The sequence below is a fragment of the Lutra lutra genome, chromosome 3, assembly GCF_902655055.1.
Source record: "Lutra lutra chromosome 3, mLutLut1.2, whole genome shotgun sequence".
Classification (NCBI taxonomy): Eukaryota; Metazoa; Chordata; class Mammalia; order Carnivora; family Mustelidae; genus Lutra; species Lutra lutra.
The window spans coordinates 131886251-131910692 of NC_062280.1; the positions used below are offsets into that span (position 1 = coordinate 131886251).

At 31.9% G+C, this 24442-nt stretch overlaps 1 protein-coding gene across 13 annotated transcripts in view; it reads left to right on the forward strand.

The window, feature by feature from the left end:
* NBEA (neurobeachin) overlaps positions 1-24442 on the forward strand; it is a 677938-nt gene that overhangs the window by 219695 nt on the left and 433801 nt on the right. For 9 of the 13 annotated variants that reach the window (XM_047723145.1, XM_047723148.1, XM_047723152.1 and 6 more), the window contains 6 exons: positions 2702-2710; positions 5063-5243; positions 7255-7385; positions 10545-10652; positions 17080-17248; positions 18695-18790. In XM_047723145.1, coding sequence (XP_047579101.1) covers positions 2702-2710; positions 5063-5243; positions 7255-7385; positions 10545-10652; positions 17080-17248; positions 18695-18790 — 694 coding nt within the window. The remainder of the gene's footprint in view (positions 1-2701; positions 2711-5062; positions 5244-7254; positions 7386-10544; positions 10653-17079; positions 17249-18694; positions 18791-24442) is intronic. The other 4 variants (XM_047723146.1, XM_047723151.1, XM_047723157.1 and 1 more) reach the window with 1 other exon arrangement.

Genomic DNA, 24442 nt, shown 5'->3' on the forward strand with positions numbered 1-24442 from the left:
GGATCCTCCCCAAAATACACGATTTTTTTTCCACATACGTCACAAGCAGTTCACATAAACAGGGTAATGCTAGGTTTTCTTTATAGTTCTCTGTTGAAAAAAATTATGATACAAAGCTCAACCTAGGAATATGTCCTTCCCATTTCTCAGTATAAGTATGGATCACAGATAAGTATGGAAATCTCATTTTCATCAAAACAAACATGTTTCCCATCATCAGTCAGATTCAGACATAATCTTTTTGGAGTTAGGATTCAATATTAAAGTATATGGATTTTGGCACAAGATAAATCTGTATTTTAATCTGGGTTCTACCACTTACTAGATAGGACCTCACAATTTCTTCATTATGAAAAGGTGTTAATTATGCTTATTTAACAGGGAGTTTGTGAAAATTAGGATAAGTAATAAGTGTAAAGCTCATTAGATGGAGAAGAGGCTCTTGATGTTTCCTTCATTTAGTTCTTTTTGAAACTGTTTATTCAGAACTGTGTCATGATAGAGTAATTTTCCCATTTGTAAAATAATCTGCCATATTCAGGATTCTAAAATAGGATATTTGAGGCAAATTTATTTATAATGGGTGATTTATTTTGATGGCAAAGATTTACATGGTATAGTCTTTTTGTCTGCCGTCCCAGTGGGACTGGCATAGTGGTGGTCTGTTTTCTGCTCTGAGATCTCATATGAATATACTAATTCCCACTAGGGGTAACATTTGTGTATTGCTGTTGTAGTATTGTCATGCAATTAAAGTTTAGATTAGAAGACAACTATCATATGACCTCCCTGATATGAGGAAGTGGAGATGCAACGCGGAGGGTTTGGGGGTAGGAAAAGAATAAATGAAACAAGGTGGGATTGGGAGGGAGACAAACCATAAGAGACTCTTAATCTCACAAAACAAACTGAGGGTTGTTGGGGGGAGAGGGGGTTGGGGGAGGGTGGTGGGATTATGGACATAGGGGAGGGTATGTGCTATGGTGAGTGCTGTAAAGCGTGTAAACCTGGCGATTCACAGACCTGTAACCCTGGGGCTAATAATACATTATATGTTTATTAAAATATTTTAAAAATTATTTAAGAAATAAATAAATAAACTAAAAACAAAAAAGAGAAAAGTTTAGATTAATGTAAGTAACATTTCAGTGGAAACTTTAAGGAAAAATGTATACACATGCAATATTAGTGAACACCTTGAACTTAATATTCATTGAAGAGGCAGGACTTTTTGGAATTTTAGCTTGCCTGGACTATTTAAAGTCTTATGTGGCATAGAAAATAAATTACAAAATAATTTCTATAAATTAGAACAATGGTTTTAACTTTAGTACCCAGGGAAAAAATTTAAACTTCTTAGTATTCAGTTTGATCAATCTTTGGTTTTGGAAAGAAGAATTATTTTTGTTGTTGTTGATTTTTTAGAGTTAGTGTTTCTATGACTAGTCAGTTAGACCCTTTCTTTTATTCTCTATACATTATACAAATTGGTCATTAGTGAAAGCAAGGAGTTGTAGAAAAAAAAATGAAGAGAAGCAAAGAACATGGATCCAGCTACAAATTGCATAATCACTTTGTGATTTTAAGTTGATCATTTTGGTCAACCATCCAAAACACTGTTTAGAATTTAATTCAGGGTCAGGTATGGTTTCATTTTGTCTGTTAAGAAAAATAGTAGTGACTGATATTTCTGGCTTTCCTCATAGTTTCATAATCATGAAAGAAGAGCAATATTTTCTGTCAAAAAAATGATGATAAAGTTTTAATTTTAGTTTATATTTCCTTACATTATCAGAATGTAGAGTTAATAGATTTGGAAAAATTAATTTTTCCTTTGTCTCATACTACTGAACATACTGTAGTATTCTGAGGAGGCTTTTATGCATTTTCCTATACAGTGTACCAAGAAAATGGTGTTTTGTTTTGTTTTGTTTTTGAAATTTACGCTCACTTATATTTGTTGTCAAAAATCAGAGTAGGAAAATTGGTAACTTTTATTGTGAAATTTAATTCTAGCCAAACTTCTGAATATATTAAACATAATTCTTAGTTGAGACTCTGAAATTTAGTGTAATATCTATGTAATTAGCTTAGTTCACATGCAGGCCTGATTAGTGTATCAGTAAGTTCTAGTCTAGCAAAGAAAAATGTTTTTCAAGTTATAATCACTACAGTATTTTATTCTTTGACTCCAAATATTTTAGGAAACAAATTATAACATGATGCCTAAATGAAAATTCTGGAAGTTTGGTATAAATAGTTTATTTCCTTAAGTCATTTCTGCTGAAACCAGTACTGAGTTAGGGCTTTTACAGAAATCTTATCAGTTTTTTATTAAAATGCTTCTTTAGGCATCTGCTAGGAATATATATTTATTTTATAAAATAGAATATGCATAATTTCTAGTGTATGAAATATATATATATATATATATATATAAATATATATAAAATTTGGGCAGAATTACCCTAATGAAAAAAATAAACATTAGTCTAAATACTTGATATTTAATCTTAATCATATGTAATTTATAAAAGGAATATCTCTTCTAAGAACTTGGCTTCTAATAAAATAATTAAATAAAATTTTTAAATATATTATTTTGTGTTTCAATTTTACATTGTATTTTCATTTAATTTTAATAATTTCCTTTTCTTGTACTTTTTTGATCTGTTGTCTGTTTTGTCTAATGCATGTCCAGGGTTCTAAGGTTAGTATTATTACTTAAGTAATTTTCAGGTTTTCAGTTTTAAGTTTTATTTTTGCTTATTTATAAAATTTTTGACTTGGTTATATTTTGAGTTTCTATACCATCTTTAGGATTAGACATATCTTTGGTATATTTAAAATATTCATTAAAAAGATTTTTCTCTCAATGCATTGATGAATTATTATCTTATTCACAATAAACTTTAGACTAAACTATTGTAATATAATGAAAACAAATTTCAGTCATACATGCAGTCAGATGTTAATTGATTCCAATGAAAGGAAATTGGATGGGATGTATATTATTTTAAGATTTAATAATAATCATATGTGAGTAATCTTTATTGTTAAATATATGTTATGTTTATATAACACTTCATAAAAATATAAATTACTTTTATATGGAATTAATTAAGAACTCCCTTTTTGGCTTTTATGTTATTAAGAATGCTTTTTATTTTAAAATTTTATTTTGTTTAGTCATAACAGTTTGGCTAATTACATGGCTGATTAATAATTTTGTTAGTAATTTCTGATATAATTTAGTCATTTAAAAATGAAAGCATATTTTGAAGGTTAGACCTAGTAGACCACAAAAGACATGAAAATAAGTCTGTTAACTAATAAAGTGATAACTAATAAATAAATCTTATAAATTGAGTAATTCAAAATGATGAATTTCCTTGAGAATACATCTACAGATATTTTAGAATTCTAGTATTTTTGAAGATTTGTTGAGAATATTTGATACACCTAAGCAATGGCCAGATCTTCCAGTCCATTATGAGACACTTTTATTAACTGAGACTTAAAAGAGTTCTTGTTTTTTTTTGTTTTTTTTTTTTGCTTTTTAATATAAACTATTGTGTTGTGATCACAGATTTTTAATTTGTGCTATGAAATAATGCTGTATATCAATGAGGTGCTAGGAAATAAGGAATCTGTAGTTAAGAAATCCAAGTAATGAGTTATTTCTTTAGACCATGGGTACTGAATCGGCATAATATAAATCAACAATTGAAAACAGATTTTTGTCTGTTTTCAACCTCATTTTAGAGAGAATGGTTTTAACACTATTTTGCTGTTAAATGGAAGGAAGAAAGGTTGTTACATTTTATACTCCATTTAAAATTTAGTTTAGTTATATAGTGCTTGCAGTAGTCACCTATCATTTGTATTACCCATCTTATGCTCAAGAAATGTTTTAAGAGGTGTTTGGTTGTTTTTTTTTTTTTCAATCAGTGTTTTCTGCTGACATTTCCATTTTAATGGGAGCCAGGAATATGTTTAGATAGAAGGATGGGCATAAACAATATCAAAATGGAACATTAAATAGGAATAGATACCTATAATATATGCTTACCTTGTAGTTGAATTTATCATTGGGTGAAGAAATAAGATTAATCAATATGGCTAGTGTGCCCATTTTCAGAAAATTTAAGCAGTAGTATTTTTTATTTATAAAGAACTTCTTACTTTTCTCTGCCCCTTGTGGCATTGAGAAAATTAGGCCTAGTTATAATGAATCAAAATAATAAAAATGTTATATAATACAGAATGAAAATTAAAATAAGAAATGTTGCTGTTGCTTATAAAATACAAAGTTACACATCTCCCAAAATACTTTTTAACATTTCCTTTGAAAGCAAGAAATTATATTTTATCATGAACAATACTTTAGTGAAAGTATAGTTGTACCTAACTAAATTGTTACTGATTCTTCTTGTTGCTAGTGTCTTAAAAGTCAAAAATTAATATCTTTAGAGGAATTAATGATCTTCGTTATTTTTACCCAAGTATTATTGTATGTATGAGATACCTAGTGGCTTAGTTTATTCTGAAATGGGTAAGAAATTATGTATTCTCATTTGACAGTCGTCTCATTTTGATGCTGATTGGAAGTGCCATATATCTTTACTATTACTCATCATGCATTTATACTAAAGAGAAATTAAAGCATGTCTTTTAATAAATGAGAGTGAAGATTTTAGCAAAGTATCAATTTTATCTCTTTATTAATAAAATAAGACAAAAGTAGTACAAATAAAGCTGTATAATTATTCCTAGATGTATTTGTGAAATGACCTTAAGTTTGGAATATAGCTTTTACAAATGATAACATTTAAATTTAACCTTCATCTTAAAAATGGACTTTTCCTTTTTTCAAGGATAATTCATAGGTAAACTAGTTAAATTTGACAACCAGCTCTTTTGATATGTGGAATTAGCTTATAATTTATTTTGTTTAGAAAATATACTAGATATGCTGAACTACTATTTACCTATAGCATGTATGTGTATGTATTATATTTCCAAATTTTAAACAAGACTTAAATCTTCTACTTTTTTAAAGACGGAATTGGAAAATATTGAAGTGACACAAGGCATGTCAGCTGAGACAGCAGTAACTTTCCTCAGCCGATTGATGGCAATGGTTGATGTACTTGTATTTGCCAGCTCTCTAAATTTTAGTGAGATTGAAGCTGAAAAAAACATGTCTTCTGGAGGTTTAATGAGACAGTGCCTGAGGCTAGGTAAGTTTGTTAAGAATAACGGTGCATGTTAAATAATTACCTACAGATTAGTTTTTGATGTTCTTTGTTTTGTAAATTATTGATGAAACAAGTTAATGAGTATGTTGTATAGAGATTACCTTGTAATTCCTGACAATTACTAACTTAAAAATATTGTGGCATCATCACATTGGAGATTTCATGAAATGGATCATCTTTAATGGATTATAATTTGAAATGAAGTCAAATATATTTTGAATTGTTTCAAAATCAAAAGGGCTATAACATTTTTTCATTGACATGATTTTAATGTAAATCCACTTAGGACTCCTGTTTTGGTACACTAATGTAGTGTACCATAGTTGATAGTTGTCCTGACCCACAATTATGTCAGAAGACCAGTGACATAGTTTTTATACACAGCATGCCAAAGGATAAAACTGACTATGCCAGTGTCACTGTTTCTCAGAGTAAGCCGTTAACACTAACAAACATTACTATACCTATACTGTTCATTTACAATCCTGTGTCACAAAGAAAAGTTAGCACTGAAAACTCTTAGTAAATTTAATCCATCTCTTTACATCCATTCTTCGATAGCCTACCTTTCTTTAAAGGGGAAATTTTTGTGTACTACTTAGACTTTACAAGGGACCAGAAAGCAATTGTTTTTATACTTGCCTTAGAGCATGAGTAGGACACAAGAAATAAGGCATTAAATAGGAAGGAAATTTCTGATGTGTACTCTTTTTAAACATAACTTTTAAAATTATATACAAATCTATACATGTATAGTTTCAGATAAATTGTTCTGATCCAAGGTAGGAATAATAACTTCCTTTAAGAATGATGGAATGAAACCTACTTGTTTTCTTTTGCATTTTTTAAAGATGGGCAGGTTAAGTGGAATCATTTCATACTCACTATAATGGAGAGACTGATCACATTGAGATTTCTCTGACAACCAGTAGGTGTGGGGTAATTTACTGTGGCCAGTATGGACATATCCTTTGATAATTGACAATAGCTGACAGTGAACTCTGAAACAGAGAAATGTTTAAAATACCTCAGTGTCTTAAAACTAGCATTTATTTGGTTATTTTGAGCTTTTATTTCTGAATATATTTCAAAGCTGTACTGGTAATTTCATTTTTATCCCAATATTTCCTAGCCGATTTGCTTTTTTGTCATCTACAGGAAAGTTTTATAAGTGATAATAATGAAGCAATAATATATCAATATGTGCTGTCTACCGTTCTAAGCACTTTATAAAAATATCAATTCCATAAATCCTCACAGCAATCCTGTAAGGAGGTTACTATGTTTATATTCATTTTACTTATGAGGAAACTGAGGCACACATAGCTTAAGCTTCTGGCCCAAGATCACACAGCTCTCATAAGGGGCAGAGCCAGAAGTAAAATTCAGGTGGTCAGATTCCAGAACTTGTAATGTGTATTACTATATGAATAAGACTTCTTAAAATAAGTAAATAAGTGAAAAGCTTATATGTATGGAATGCTTATTGACAAGGCTGTAGACTTTCCCATCATGCAGAAAGGTGGGTTGGGACTTGTGAGATGGACTGCATTGTGGTGTTCTGTCACTTCCTGAAATAGGGAGCTGTGCTCAGTATAGTCACCAAGTACTCATGTTACTGAAGAAGTCTTATCAATCAAAACAGTTTATCAAATGTGAATATGAAGTTTCAAAAAATTTTTGTTAATCTGTGAAGTTCAGAATTTTAAATGATGGAGGGAGATAGAATAAGGAAGGGATATATTGGGAGCTTCAGTAATATTCTGTTCCTGCAGCTGATTGGTAGTATATGGGTATGTTGTTTTTGTTTTTGTTTTTTAACTACACATGTTTTAAATGTACTTTTCATTACTGTATTTCATAATTTAAAAAATATTTTATCTAGGAATAATGAATGGAGGAAATGGAAAGAAAGAAAAAAAAGCTAGCAGCTCTTTTCAACATGTCAGAGTCAAGCATTTATATTAATAATATGCTTTTGGTTTTTAAATAGTTTGTTGTGTTGCTGTGAGAAACTGTTTAGAATGTCGGCAGAGACAGAGAGACAGGGGGAGCAAATCTTCCCACGGCAGCAGTAAACCTCAGGAAGCTCCCCAAAGTGTGACCGCCACAGCAGCTTCTAAGGTAATTAAGCATTTTCTATGTTAAATATCACGTACTCTAAAATTTGTTTAAGTATGAGAAAAAAGTAACATGGTATTGTGTAATGAAAGAGCAAACATTTGGTAATTGGACAGCTGTAGGCTTCTTCGGTGCTGGCTTTTCTTCTTCATAATTGTGTTACCAAGATTATTTAACCTCTCTGAGACTTGCATTCTTTGTTTATTAAATGAAGGTACTAATAATTTCTACTTCATAGGATTTTTTATAAGGATATCAGTATACATAGTTCTGAAAGTTCTTAGTTATTACTATTTTTCATAGTTAAATGTATTTTCACAGAGCTCAATATGTGGGTTATGCTTTTTAAGTGGATATGTTTTTGTTGATGGATACTCCCATAATATTAAACACATATATTGAATGCCCAGGAAATGAATGAATAGTGTATTTTGGAATATACTAGTAATTCTCACTTTAAATTAGCTCTTTATCACATGTTTAATTAACCCTTTGCATCACATCCAGAGTTTTATCAACATGACTTTTATGGTCCTCCGTGACTGACCCTGGCTTACTTCTCCAACTGCAACTTGTATTCCCTTTCCCATTGTTTTTGCCATTTTAGTCACATGATAGACTTTATTTAGTTCATCAGAGGGTTTTTTTTGTTTTGTTTTTGGTTTTTTTTTTTTTGCCTTCAGACTTTTTCATAGTTTCCCTTTACTGGAAGGGTCCATCCTTACTTTTCATCCAGTTAAATTTCATTCAGCTCTTGGCTTCAGCTTAAGTGCTACTTTTGGGAAAATGTTTCCAGATACCCTTACAGCCACCCCAATCTAAGGTTTTCTCTATTTGATATTTTCATAAAACTGTGTGTGTATCATATCACATACTACACTTGTAATTAGATGTTTGATACTGAGAAACATTTTTTCTGCTCAGTAAGCGAAGACATGAAATACAAGTTTAATTCATTTAAATAGTTCTGTGGCTTCAAACTTCTGTAACTTTCAAACAGAACAACCACATATTTAATATATCTATAGTGTAGCCTCTTTTTCACGTCTATCAGAAAACATTTCTACAATAACCAGACCATATTTTATTGTTAACAAGTCTCCAAAGGTTTCTCCATTGCTTAGAAAATGAAATATGAACACATCAGCAAGAATGCCTCATGTTGTATGTGTAGGCATAGTAGATTGTAAGTTACTTGAGGGCATGTGCATATCTTACACATCTTTGGAATTCCAGAGCATGTATGTACAGCACTGGCAGTACTTTGTTAAAAGAGCACTAACTCTAGAATCAAACAAGTCTGAATTTTTATGCTGGCTCTACCCCATTACTAGTTCTGTGACCCAAAACAAATTCCTTAGTCTCCTATGCCTCAGTTTTCCAGTCTTTAAAATGGATGCAAATATTAATTTACAAGGTGTTTATATGAACTAAATGAAAAATAGTAATTAAAGTTCTTAGTTAATTCCTGACACACAGTGAACTTTCAATTAATACTAATTTTCCTCTATCGGGTCTATATACTCATGAAATGAATAAATAAATTAGTATTTTTGAGAACTTTGATCTTAAAGGAATCTGTAACTAATTCACTAGATAATAGGGAGCTTTTCAACACTGTCAAACCAACTATTATTCTGATTTCAGAACATGGAGAGAAAGTCCAACATGAAGGAATTTTGTGGTAATTTAGTTGAGCTAGTCACTATCTCTTTAGCAAGAACCTTGGCAACAAGAAATGGTTAATAAGTGATAGATACAGAAATATTAGAGGAAAGTGGACTTTGTAAGAAAACACATTTCAAGAAAGGGAGTCAGTGGACCTGGCAAACGAGGGTTTTCTTTTATCTCCCTGTGTTTATGCATTCTTATGTCACTTCAGTAAGTCACCATGGATAATTTTGATGTAATACTAATCCATGTAGACTTGTATGAGTCATACATCTTCATTGGGCCCAACTTTCTATACTTCATAAAAAGGAGCAATAATACAAGCTTTACCCTAAAGAAGTCTTTATAAAGATCAAATTCAATTATGGTTGTAAAAACACTTTATAAAATGTAAAATGATACATATAAGTTAAAGTATTCATATATTTCTTCATCTAAGCTGTAAAATGTGTTCTTTTCATCTCTGCTGTAAATAATGTGTTATTTTCTTTAATCATCCTGTGATAAATATTATTAACTTATCATTTAAATCACATAGCTGATGTCCAGAGAGGTTAATATCTCACCTAAGGTCGTATGGCTGGTAAGTTGTGGAATTATAATGGAAACCAAATAACTAAGCCATGTTCTTTTCACTATCCTATGCTGCAGAGGAATCAAACGTCTTAATTTAAGAGTGAAATATCATAATTGAAGTGTGTAGAAGATTTAAAAGGAAGCTTATTTATTTTTATTAGGGTAACAAGTTACTCTGTTTGCAGGAATTGTATTTGGTACTCTATATAACCTAATTTAATCCAAACAATTCTTAAAATATTGTATAAGTAATGAAGTACTAGACTGAATTTCAGGGAGCCTGGCTCTTTGAACAGTTTGCTATGTGATACATTACTTAAAATTTGTCAGTTTTTGTATCTTCAGCTTTAAAAAGGATTTTTGGTGGTTATGATCTTTTATGTTTTTCAGCTTTAATATTAAGGCTATGATTTTTGTTTGCCTTTTTTTAGCTTTTCATAGATATAACATATTTATACATATAAAATCTCATGCAGTATAATGTAGTAATCTCATATGTTGTAAACACATGATGGGTAAATGAATCCAATGACTCAAAGAAATCTCTTAAGTAGATATTGGGAAAGTGAGGCTCAGAAAATTTTATTAACAAGTCCAAGGCTACACAGCAAAGTTTAAGCTCAAACTCTCAGAAGTCCAAGATCAGTCTCTTTTCTACCTCAGTCACTACTTTTCTGAGTCTGTTGTGGTAGCTGTGGTGTTGAAAAACAAGAACCCTACAAGTAAGTGAAACTGTGACAAGAGCAGAGAGGAGAACAGAAAAAGTGTCTTGTAATAGAATGCTATTGTCAATAAATGTTACTCAGTGATAGGGAGGTAAAGACCGTGGCTCATGAAATGCCTGAAGATGCTAGAAATTACTCTCCTTTCTGCATTATGCTATTTTCTTTTTAACAATTCTCTTTCTTTTTTAAGACCCCATTAGAAAGTGTTCCAGGTAACCTTTCTCCTATTAAAGATCCTGATAGACTTCTTCAGGATGTTGATATTAATCGTCTTCGGGCCGTCGTCTTTCGGGATGTGGTAAGTTATACCTGCTTGATTTCCCAGGGAAAAAATCTTCCACTGTCATTTGTGTAAAATAATGTAAATTTTATAAGCTGAAATTACAGGGGCGTCTGGGTGGCTCAGTGGGTTAAAGCCTCTGCCTTCAGCTCAGGTCATGATCCCAGGGTCCTGAGATGGAGCCCCGCATCAGGCTCTCTGCTCAGCAGGGAGTCTGCTTCCTCCTCTCTCTCTGCCTGCCTCTCTGACTACTTGTGAACTCTGTCTCTCAAATAAATAAATAAAATCTTAAAAAAAAAAAAAAAGAAAGCTGAAATTACAACTAAATGTCCTAATGTCAGGAATCATAGGTTTAGAACATACTTCTGATTGCAGAATGCTTGAGTCTGCTTTCTCTGAAAGCTCATTGATAGATCTCATTTTTTTTAGATGATGTGAAATTTTGATTTAGTTCTGTGTATACTAAGACTAGGGATAACCTTGAAAAATTATGATTCACTTTGTGTTGAATCACCTACATTTTTTCTTTTGTATTCCTTGCTCCATTTCTAGGTACTATTTTGTTATTATCAATGTTCCTTGTACTATGAATGAAAGGGAATAATTCACTAAGGTTTTACTGGCAATTACTTTTTTGAGGGGCAGCAATTACTTTGAAAGAAAATCTACATTTTAAAAATAATAGGTATTTATGCGAATTTGAGTTACAAAAGTAGCTTTGTAAAGCTTAAGGAAAAGGTAGCTTATGGAAATGGTTTCTTGGAACACCCCAGCTATATGATCACTTATTCAAGTAAAGATAAGATTGGACTTTTCACAAATCATGTAGAGATGTAGATAGTATTTCGCAGCAGATTCAATATTGACATTACTCCTTAACATAGTTATTATTTTCCAGCTACTTTGCATTCTGTTTTTCTTATTTTAATTGATGATTTATGAAACAGAAGGAAGTTTATTTAATTATTTTAAGTATGTTCCATGCCCAATATGGGGCTTGAACTCATGACCCTGAGATCAAGAGTAAGAAAGTATGGGGACGCCTGGGTGGCTCAGTTGGTTAAGCGGCTGCCTTCGGCTCAGGTCATGATCCCAGCGTCCTGGGATCGAGTCCCACATCGGGCTCCTTGCTTGGCGGGGAGCCTGCTTCTCCCTCTGCCTCTGCCTGCCATTCTGTCTGTCTGTGCTTGCTCTCTCTCCCTCTCTCTCTGACAAAAAAAAAAAAAAAAAAAAAAATCTTAAAAAAAAGAGTAAGAAAGTCTGTATTTTAAATTTATATTTAACAATAAATTGGATGAGTACTTTGTACTTTAGAAAGTAGTTAAAGCATATATAAGTCACACAGCGTAATACTGCATAGTAGGTATATGCAACAGAAAAATTTTCACTCTCTTTAATATGTATCCGTTCTTATAAATTACTAGAAAAATTATAAACATACCAACAGAAAATTAGATGGTGGGCATAAAATATAAAAGATAAGGTAACAAATATATGATGAAGTCAGGATTACCAATAGTCAAAGGAATGCAAATTAAAATAAGTGAGATATTTTTAGTATTAGATAAATAAAAAAATTTAAATAATAATACCCAGCATTGCAAGGGTGCATTGAAACATGCTCTGTTATATAGCACTAGTAGATGTTTAAATTGGATAAACTTTCTGAATAGTTAGTTTGCATTATGTGTTAAAACTCTTACAAATATTGACACCCTGTGAGATGTCTTATGATCTTTTGGTTCTACCCAGAAGTAATTTGACTTCATGTGCTCATCAAAGATGCCTACAGGAAAGTTGGCAATGTTGCAAATACCTCACAGTAGAGTTTCAGCTTAATAGATCATAGTATATCCATTGTGTGGGACACTATGCAGCCATATAACAGTATTTGCGAGGGAAATTTTGTGGCATAGAAAAATGGTCATGATATATTTTAAGGGAAAGCATCAGTACACAAAAGTACTTATATTACACAAATACTACATTTTTATGTTGAGTGTATGTACATGTACATGTGTGCCTTTAAAAATAGAAGACTAGAGGGGCGCCTGAGTGGCTCAGTTGTTAAGCATCTGCCTTCAGCTCAGGTCATGATCCCAGCGTCCTGGGATTGAGTCCGTATCAGGCTCCCTGTTCTGCAGAGAGCCTGCTTCTCCCTCTCCAGCTCCTCTGTGCTTGTGTTCCCTCTCTCCCTCTTTCTCTGTCATGAATGAATGAAATCTTAAAAAAAAGAAAAAAAAAAAAGACTAGAAAAAATATACCAAGTGCTACTAATTATTATCTCCAGGTAAAAAATTTTTATTTTGTACCTTAGTCTTTTTACTTTTTTGTGTTTTCAAAAGTTCTATTGTAAACCCATATTTCTTTTGTAATTAATAAATAATAAAGTAATTTTTTAAAAATGGGAATAAAATGCATGACAGTATAAAAATCATGATGTGAGAGTCTTACCACAATCTGGACTCTAATCCAGACTTGGAAAAAAAAATCCCTAACAGGTCTATCATTTAGAAATTATAATTATTCATCCTGAAAAAATATGCTATGGAAAGAATGTTTTTCAAATGAAGAATGATTAAAACATGGAGCATATCCTCATCTCCAAGAGGCACACTCAGACCTAACATAGAAGGGGTTTATGTTAAGTGTAACATTATGTTTAAATTGTTAGTAAATTCTGCATTGGTTATTATGGTAGATTATGATAATTTTTTCTAAGACTTCTAGATGTTAAATATGTTGGATAACTCAGCAATGGTGCCTAGCTTTCTTCCCAAAGGATGGGAATTAAGTGTTCCCTTAAGAGGAAGAGGTACCTTCCAAATACCATTAAGGTAGTATAACTTGTGTTCCTTGAGTTTATAATGTGTTTTAGACAATTAACATGTATTATCATAAGCTTCCATTTAAGAGTTAAGAGGAATTTAAGACTCAGAAATGTTAAGATCACCCAGGTAATATGAGGTGGTGAGAACTTTAAGGTAGACCTTTCCAAAGTATTCTCTTTTTCATCACCATATTTCATAGATTCTAAAATACTTTTTCACTTTTATTTTTATTTAATGTTTATTTATTTATTAAGTTTTGTTTAGATTCTTAGTTTAATATTAGTTTCAGCTGTACAATATAGTGATTCAACACTTCTCTACAGCACCCAGTGCTCATAACAATGAGTGCACTCCTCCCATCACCTGTTGGTTTTTGACAGTTGATATATTTTAGAGTCAATTGTAGATATCATGCTAAGAATTCTACTTTTGAAAATTTTGTGAATCATCAGTCATTTTTAATTGCCTTGATTTTACAAACAAATGAGATCAAAACTTAGGTTTTTAAGGAAAAATATGTGTACATTTTATATACATGCCTATAATATGTAATAAATGACTATATATCTCGCTCTTGTTTGTTTTCTGTTTTGAAGACATTTGCTGATTTAAGCTCACATGAACTGTTTAAATCTAGGCCAGAGCTTTACATGGCAAAATTTGCTATGCGTAAGAAATAAAATTAGACTTATCATCATTGTTAAATAAAATAAAATAAAAATTAACATTGTTTTCAGTGTTCCCCAGTAAACTAAAATTTGAAAGCAAATTCATTATTCTTCTGTACTAGTGGTCCCTTAAATACAAAATTATGTAAACTGAAATGATTTTAACCCTTAAAATTTGAAAAAAAAGTTTTTAACATCCTAGTTGAAGTTTAAAAAAGATTGTTTTAAAGATTTTATTTATTGGGGCGCCTGGGTGGCTCAGTGGGTTAAAGTCTCTGCCTTTGGCTCAGGTCATGATCCCAGGGTCCTGGGATCGAGCCCTGCATCAGGCTCTCTGCTCAGCGGGGAGCCTGCTTCTCCCTCTCTCTCTCTGCCTGCTTCTCTGCCTGCTTGTGATCTCTGTCTGTCAAATAAATAAATAAAATCTTTTTTTTTAAAGATTTTATTTATTTATTTGACAATAAAATCTTTAAAAAAAGATTTTATTTATTTGACAATAAAATCTTTAAAAAAGATTTTATTTATTGACAAAATCTTTTAAAAAAAGATTTTATTTATTTATTTGACAATAAAATCTTTTAAAAAAAGATTTTATTTATTTATTTGACAGACAGAGATCACAAGCAGGCAGAGAGGCAGGCAGAGAGAGAGGGAGAAGCAGGCTCCCCGCTGAGCAGAGAGCCCTGTGCGGGGCTCGATCCCAGGACCCTGGGATCATGACCTGAGCTGAAGGCAGAGGATTTAACCCACTGAGCCACCCAGGCGCCCGAAGCTTTAAAATTTTTAAAGGATTTAAGAGTTAATTATATTATTGATTCAAGATTGAATAGTGGAGGGACCCATTTCTTAAGCAGATGGGAGAAACATAAGAGTTTATGTCTTCATAATAATAAAATATGTAGGCAAGACAATTAATTTGTATAAAAATTTAGTTGTTCTCCAGATGTTGTACTTCATTTTTAAAGAAAGAGCTGGGAATAAGCAACACAATTGGTTTGCAGATCTGGATTTGAAAATAAAAGGCAGCTGTTTTCATGTCATACATATGGGAGATTTTAGCTTGGCTAGGACACTTCACAATATCTGTTGTTTGCAACTTGGCAGCTTTGTAGTTAACATGCATTCATTCCACACATGCTTTTTAATTGCCTGGCATTGAGTTTCCAGTGGTAGAAATGTAAATGTTGTAGAATATCACGGTGTGTCACAGTTTGAGCTGTGTTTGAATTTATTCCTGGTCAGTATCTTTGTTGATATGATTGTACTTCATTTTCCTTTATGATAAATAATTTAAGTATTTGATTTTGTCCCTTCTCTGTATATTTATCCCATTAGCATTATAGTGAACAGAGTATGCATTTCAAACACTTTATAAGAAACTATACTCTAGGAAAACTGTCACCCTCAGAATATGAAATACTAAATTTATAATATTTTAGAACAAATTTAATCTGTTTTGGTATTTTTCTGTGTTATCTATACTAATACCATTTCACAGTATTAAATTATTACTAAATATTTCTTGTTTGCTTTCTTTTCTGACAAAAGGAAAGACAAAAGGCACATACATTCTGAATCTTGTTTGCATTTTACTTAAATGAAGTAAAAATATAAAGTGCCTTTAATGGAGTTGCTAGACTTTAATGCATATTCGCTTTCCTTATTCATATCATACTATTTTTTATCTGTTATCTGTGGGATACAGTAATGACTTGCAGTTTTGGTTTGAAGGATCTACCTTTACCTAGTTTAGAAAAAGGGTTTTATAACGATTTACATTTGATGCCTTCGATCCAGGCTAGTTTCAAAGTAGTATTAGAGGTTATAAGTTTGCTTCCTTATCAATTTTTCCCTTATGATATAGTTATCTAGGCTTTCAAGGTTGCATACAGCTCTTTATAGTTTACAAAGCTTACTTAGAGAGTTATTTTTTCTACTAGACTGCAGTCTGCTTTTCTTTCCTTTTTTTTTTTTTTTTTTTTTTTTTTTTTTTAAGATTTATTAGAGAAAGAGAGAGAAGGGGTATGGGCAGGGGCAAAGGAAGAGGGCCAAAGAGAATCTCAGGTAGACTCCCCTGTGAGGGTGGAACCCAAGACCCTGAGACCGTGATTGAGCTGAAATTAAGAGTCAGACGTTCAACCAGCTGAGCCACCCAGGAGCCTCTGCATTCTGCTTTTTTGAAACTATTCTCTCTGTATCCTAACTTCACCAATTGTTTTCATACATTTTACCAATTTGTTGCACTGGAAAAACTCCCATTTTGTCATGAGCTTTTGAAGTTCAAAGCCTCAAATATTGGCAGTGTTTTAGAGGTCATTTTCCCAGTGTGGGCCTGTCACTTATTTTTATCTATTTAAGTAGTCAGAAGTTGGATTAGCATTTCTTAAGCTGCCATATCACACTTCCAGCTCGCGTTGAGCTTGTATAAAGTTTACGTTTTCTGTTCCCCCATTGTTTGTTTCCCCTATTTTGTACTTGTACAGTATTTTAAGGTAGTAATATGTTAGAATTGTACATGTATCTCAATTATAATTTTATTCTATTCATTTTTAAAATTATAACATTTGGGACTATTGATTTTTATCCAGATATTATTATTTCAGCCTTCTGCTTTCTGTATATTTTATAAAAATACATACTCTATTGTTATGGACGTAACGGACAGTGATGGTGACAAGAACAAAGAATAAAATTTTGTGGCATATTCAGCAAAATTTTAACATTCTCATTTTTTGAAATTAAATTTCAATCTGTGACTCATGATATATTTCTGGAATTCTGTATTTATACCTATAAGATACTAATTAAATAACAATGTATACTTAAAAGTTTTAGTAAAAGTTAAATGTCATGTTTTGCCTCCATAAAGAAAATGAAATAGTAGTTTCTTGTACACTGATAACTTTAAAAATTTGAATGTCAGAACTGCCTTTTTATTTTACACAGGATGATAGCAAGCAGGCACAGTTCTTAGCTCTAGCTGTTGTTTACTTCATTTCGGTTCTGATGGTTTCCAAGTACCGTGACATATTAGAACCCCAGCGAGAGACTGCAAGAACTGGAAGCCAACCAGGTAGAAACATCAGACAAGAAATAAATTCGCCAACAAGTACAGGTACTATTTTTTTCTTAGTTATTTGAATTTTTATCATCATTTCTCTCCTTTTTGTTTTATTTTTACACCCAGTTTTAAACTAGTCCTACTGATGTTCATCTTAAGTATTTATAAGTAGGTGGTATGTAAATGCCAATTTAATACTCTTTAATTCCACAAAAATGTGTGAATTTCCATGAAATTTGCTATATTCTCATTTTATCAGTGCAGTTTGGGTTTTAGTGTATTCCATATGTTAATACAAATCATTTTTATTTAAGATGCAAATAACTGAAACATTTTAAATATACTACTTTTTAACTATATGAACATGAAAGGAGATTCTTATACAGTAGTTCAAGACCAAGAATAAGCCAAAATATAAATTATTACCGCCAAGTTTAAAGATAGCTTCTTTCTTGCTGGCTTATTCTCTCTCTTTCTCTTTCTCTGTATTTCTTTTGATGTGTATAGTTATTTAAATATCTAAATATTCTGTCAGAGATTCATAATAAGCCAACATACATTCTAAACTTTATACCAAAGTTCCTTTAACTAAAATCAAAGACTTAAAGACAACAATGAACCATCTTGGATCATAGTATCTCTCTTATTTAGAGAAGGTGGGAGTTCTTGCATTATCAGCTTTGCCTATTCTGCTTGAAAATAATAAATACACTTTCTGGCAGCTAGTATTTTAATATCACAGGGTGCCTTCTATCAGTCGCATTTCCTGCCATGTGTTTATATCCAGATTGTTTCTGGGTTGTTTGCAATGTATCCTTGGTAACCTAGTGGTTATTTCATATGCCACTGGATAAATTTGTAGCTGAAATTGTCTTTCCTAAATAAATGCATATGATATATAGGTAAAATGGATATTTAAAAAAGTGAGTAGAAATTAGTGGTCAAATCTCTGCATCTTGTTTTCCCTGAGCATATCATATCTCCTTTACCTTGTTTTTGTGGAAATATGGATTATGTTTTAACTATAATACTTTATTGTTGCATGCAGTATTTACTTTGAACACATAAACATGATGTTATTTCATCGTAGTATACTTTTAACTTTATTCTTCAAATTAAACATTATCCTACCATTCCAGTTTATGTCTTCTGACCACTTAAAACACTAAGGCTCTATTATGTTAATCAACTTTTGCTTCATTTTTAATGCATTCGTATCAGCTTTATATGTATAAAACAAGCAATACTGTAGTCAGCCTTCCAGTTCTGATTTTGTATGTGTATGTCTTCCTGTATGTTGCTAAAATTACTCTACTTAACAAGTGTCTGATTTCTCCTTTCTCTTAATACATAGCCTCTTTCCTTTCCCCAGAGATGCAGTCTTTATTGCTAGTACTGTTTGCATGTTGCAGTAATACAGAGTTGTCATGGATCTCCAGTGGACCATGTTGCAGGTTGTTACATGCTGGCTCAAATTTGATTCCATGATTTTCTCTACAGTTGTGGTCATACCATCTATCCCTCATCCAAGTTTGAACCATGGATTCCTTGCCAAGTTAATTCCTGAGCAGAGCTTTGCCCACTCTTTTTACAAAGGTAATATTGCCCTCATCTCCTGACCTGTTTGGGTATTTGTATTTCATTAATTGTTCTACAATAAATATCCATAATGTAATTGTTTATAAACAAGTATACACTTCAGGTTTCATGGAGATATGATATGTTGTATTTACATTTGGCTCTTGAAAGCAAAATATAGTTTTTATATTTGTATTTCTTTACATTTCTTTAAGTATCACCTGTAAATTAAGGATACTTAATTATATGTTTTAGAATATTCACAGTGGTGGCATTCACTAGAGATTGCAGAAGAGTCACATCTTAGTAGTGGGACTAAAATAGCCCTAAAAGGAAGGCTGCTCTAGACTCACAAGAAAAAAAAAAAAAAAAACAACTTAAAAACAAGCCTTGAAAACATTAAATTGATCTCTCAGTTACTTTACTTTCTGTCAGAGCAAAATTCTACCTCTCTTTAAAGGAATACATAAAGTTTTTCACCAAACAACATAAAATTCAATGTTAAGCATTCAATAACAAAAATTATTAAACATTAGAAGAATCAGGAAAATGTGATATATAAGCAAGGGGAAAAAATAATTCAATAGAAACAGATTCAGAAATGACAGAGATGGCAGAATTGCCAGATAAGAACATTAAAACAGCTATTATAAGTATGTTTAAAATGTTTTTCAGTCTAAAAGAAATAGTGAATGTAATGAGGAAAAAAATGGAAATCTTTTTAAAAAGAATCATTTGGAGTTTATAGAGATAAAAAATAAAATAGCTGATATGATGTCTCTGGGTAAGGTTGACATAGGATTATTCTCTGCAGAACAGAGGATCATAGTAGGCCGAATTCTGCTCTCCCTGTGCCATCCCACCCAAGATTTTCCCATGTACACACCCTGCATGATTCCTGGGAATATCTTGGCTCCTGTGACTATGTTGTATTACATGGTACAGTTGCTTTTAAGAGAAACTGTCCATATCCATGACCTAATAACATGAGACCATAAAGGCAGAGCGTTTTCTCTGGCTGGTTACGGAAAAAGAAGTCAGAGAGACCGAGAGTGTGAAAGTGATTTTACTTGAAGTAAGTCCTTTGTTGCTGAGATGAAGGTGACTGCAGTTCAAAGACCTAAAATCACCTTGTAGGAGCTTGAGAGCGCTGCATGGCTGGCAGTCAGCAAGTAAGTGGCGGACTTAGCCCACGACAACAAAGAACGGAATTCCTCCAGTAACTTGAGTGAGTTTAAAGAGGACCCTGCACTCCAGATGATACCCTAGTTCAATGTTTTCTATATATTGGCTAATGATATGGAAGACCAATTTATAGAACACATAGAGCAGTGAACTATTTTTAGTTACATCTTAGTGAAGGCACAGATTTTTTTTTTTCAATAAATGTGCAACCTTTGAACATCATGATGAAATAAGGGAAAAATTCTTTTCAGCTTTATTGCTTACAGACATCTAGCTATGAACTAAGAAGAATTAGATTAAATTAGATTAGATAAAAAATCTGGAGGGCTTTTTTTTTTTTTTTTAAAGATTTTTATTTATTTATTTGACAGAGAGAGATCACAAGTAGACGGAGAGGCAGGCAGAGAGAGAGAGAGAGGGAAGCAGGCTTCTTGCTGAGCAGAGAGCCCGATGTGGGACTCGATCCCAGGACCCTGAGATCATGACCTGAGCCGAAGGCAGCGGCTTAACCCACTGAGCCACCCAGGCACCCCTGGAGGGCTTTTTGTGTGTGTGTGTGTAGAGGTGTTCCAGAGGCTTAGCTGTAGTGCCTGGAAAATATTCTAGAATAGTTACCCAGAGTAAGGAGCCTGTATCAGAATATCAATGTACTTCTTTCTTTATCAAGGAAATCTTATGAAAACAGCATTAGCTCAACTGCACAGTGTTCTTACTGGCATAATAAAATTTTGAATTACTTTAAGACTGTTGTGGTGAATTTGCTATTTTCTTTCCTATGTAGTAATGTGGAAGCTGATTATAAATAACTGGTATGGTGTTCTGTGGTATCATGGGTATTGAAAGGCAGAAAATCTTGTTGATGATATTGGAACAAGAGTCAGCTCTTGGTGTTTACTCTTACAAAGTAAGAAACCAGTTTGATTCCATTCTTTAAAGACTAGTAGAACTGTCTTTTTGGTCAGACCTGTAAAATATTTTTAATGAATTCAGTACTTATAAATGGGGAATGATTGCAACATGTTTTTTTTTAGTAGCAGAAAAGCTCAAAGGACAAAATGTTAGAATCTTAGAAGTGTACAATTTCTATGACTTTTTCATTACTTAAAAATTATTATTTAATATAATTATCAAGAAATTATCTTGATCTGTAAGGATGATTTTGATTTTGCTCATCCTTGAAAATTTATCTCCTGACATTTTATGTATTTGATAGAATGTTTTGTGTTTAATTTTCCACCAGAAGAAAATTCATACATAAGAGATTCACAAAACTGGAATTCATTGCTTTCATTGAAATATAATTTGTATTTGATTATAACAGTACAAGATAAGTTACTGGAATGGGCATTAATGAGCATTGAGGGAAATTTTGAAGACACAGCATTTCTGTTTTCATTTTGGATAAAAGCTTAAAATGAATATTATGAGCTTTCTGAGTTTTCATTCCATGAACATACCTCTGTGACACTATTTCCTCTACTCTGCACGATATTAAAATAAAACAAAAACAGCTTAGCTATATGTTATTCCCATGAGTGGCATTATTGCCAGTTCAACTTGGATTAGATAAGTTAACAAGCAAAAAGCTCTCACTGTCACATTATCAACCTTAAATATTTATATTCCCAGTGTTTGTATAAAACATTTATATAGGAGTCTATTTTAGAGAATCGCTCTTCTGCTTAAAACTTTGTTTGTTTATGATTTGTAATGGGAAAAAGTCAAAAGTATAATAACATTTGTATATATTGGTCACCTATACACACACTTTCAGTGAACAGCATGATGAACAGTTTTATAATTATTTTCTTTTCCCAATGTTATCTTTGTTCTGATCAAGTTGAAATTTATTTTTTTCTAGAGAGTCAAATGATAAAAACATTTGGGCTTTTGTTTTGTGTACTTGATTTTTAAAATTATTTTAAATTCATTTTCAGAATGTCAGTCAGTGATGGATTTTTAAAAAGCTGAATTTTCGCAGATAGTTTAAGAAGCACTGATTTGGACTACTGTTCAACTCCTTCACATTTTACTTTCTCCTTTCAGCTCATTATTGAGCTTTTTAAAAGGTTCTTAACTAGCTCTCGGGCCTCTCTCTCTCTCTCTCTCTTTTTTTTTTTTTAATCTTTGATAGTCCCTCAGTTCGAAGTCTCATCTCTTTTTGGAGCATTGCTATAGTTTCTTCTTTGGATTTCTTTTCTTTAGTCATTTAGTCTGTTACTGATGACAGTAAAAAGTAACACTAATGTATATAATAAAGTAATGAAACATACTTTATATTTAATATTATACATTCATATAATAAATATTTTATAGTATACAATATAACAAATATAATAAAGCAGTGTTTCTTTCTAAAAAATTTTTAAAGGCTTCTTATAATTTAGGGAACAAAATTAAAATGTGTTATAGTGGCATACTACTTTAGTTCTAATTTACCTGGATTATACAATTGCCTCCAAAGTAGTTACCTCTTTTTTTACTGATCTTTATTTGATTTATTGCAATTTTGCTAAAATTTGTTTTAAAACGGAAATGATATTGGTTCTTTTTTTTTTTTTTTTAATTTTCTGGTAGCATCTAGAGTAAAAATATCACAGAGCCTTCTCCGTTCCTTAATAATTACAAGCACTGTCCTGCCTCTTGATCTTTGTATTTCGTTTCTGGTTTTTAGTTTGCTCTCTTCCCTATTTTTTACATGACTGATGCATTTTCATCCTTCAGGTGTCTCCCTGAAGGCGCTCACCTCACACAGGTCTTCCTGATTGCTGTAGCTGAGTAGCTTCCTCCACATGACCAGCCTGTTCTCTACCACTACATCTTCTTCATTTCCTTTTTTGCACTGACACAATTTATGTATTTGTTTAGTTGCTTATTGAATGTGTACTTCAAGAGCATAGTCCCTGAGACCTAGCATGGTGATCAGAACTTAATATATCAAATATTTGTTAGTAGATGAGTAAGCCAGTGAGAAAGCTAACCAGTTTTTTAAAAATAAAATGTATTTTATGATAGCCATAAAATGTATTTCATTATCAAACATTTTAAAAATACGGACAAGTGGGGCACCTGGGTGGCTCAGTGGGGTAAGCCGCTGCCTTCGGCTCAGGTCATGATCTCAGGGTCCTGGGATCAAGTCCCACATCTGGCTCTCTGCTCAGCAGGGAGCCTGCTTCCCTCTCTCTCTCTGCCTGCCTCTCTGTCTGCTTGTGATCTCTGTCTGTCAAATAAATAAATAAAATCTTTAAAAAAAAAATACGGACAAGAAACTTTTATTGATAACTTAGTCTAGAAGCTGTAGAAGCTTTCTATTAATCATTTCAATTTAGGTTTAATAAGAATAAAATTAATATTTAGGTGAACTTAAAAATAAGTATGTTGGTTTTCATCTAACAATTCATTATTAGGGAAAAGAATTAACACTGGAAATAAAATAGTTAGAATAATATAGTATGGTTAAAAGAAGAGGTGTATGGCATGATTGGTCTATAAATAAGCTGGAATTTGTATGAATGCTTCTATAGTATATTACATATAGTATCATATATATTAGTATATAGTACTGTATATGTCATATAGTATATTATAAATGCAACTTTTCTAGTCAAATGGAAGTATCATTTGGCAAATGGTATCTAGTTTACCAAGTGGGCAACCATTTGAAAAAATTAATTTATATCCTTATCTCATCTATTATGCCAGATCTACTTCATGTGCATTAAATTTAAAGGTAAAAATGAAACTAACCATAATTCAAGACAATTAAAGTTAATATTTGTATAAAAAGGTATTTTAAATTGTAACATCAAAAGCTAAAGTTTAAAGTAAAAGATATGACTAAATCAAAGTTTTATATATCTCCATGTCTGAAAATATCAACCAAATTTAAAACAAATGCAAACAAGAGAACTTTTATATGTATGTGATGAAAGTTAATAACCTTAATGAAGAGAGAGCTCTTAAAGATCAATTAAAAGAATGTATCACGCTAAGGGAAACATGTAGAAAGCATCAAAACAGTTAACAAAAGAAAAGCATTGTCCAGTAAAGATAAGGAAAATATATTTAAATCTAATAACCAAATTTATATTGAAGGAAAAATATACCTTGATCCTGTGTGGCTCAGTCAGTTAAACATCCAACTCTTGATTCTGGCTCAGGTCATCATATCAAGGTCGTGAGGTAGAGCTCCACATTAGACTACCCTGCTGGAGATTCTTTCTGCCCATCCCCCTCCCCTCCACGTGTGTGTGTGTGTGTGTGTGTGTGTGTCAAATAAAACTTCAAGTATACATATATATATCATAATTTGTAATTTGGACAAAATTCTGAAGGGTTAGAATGCAAAGATGTGCTCTTTACATAGCATAAAAATATTTATAACCCTTACGCTAGTAATTTTACATTTAGAATTGTATCTTAAGGAAACAATTAAGGTTATGCCAATAATTTGTATAGAAATATTTTTACCATTAAGTTTTTATT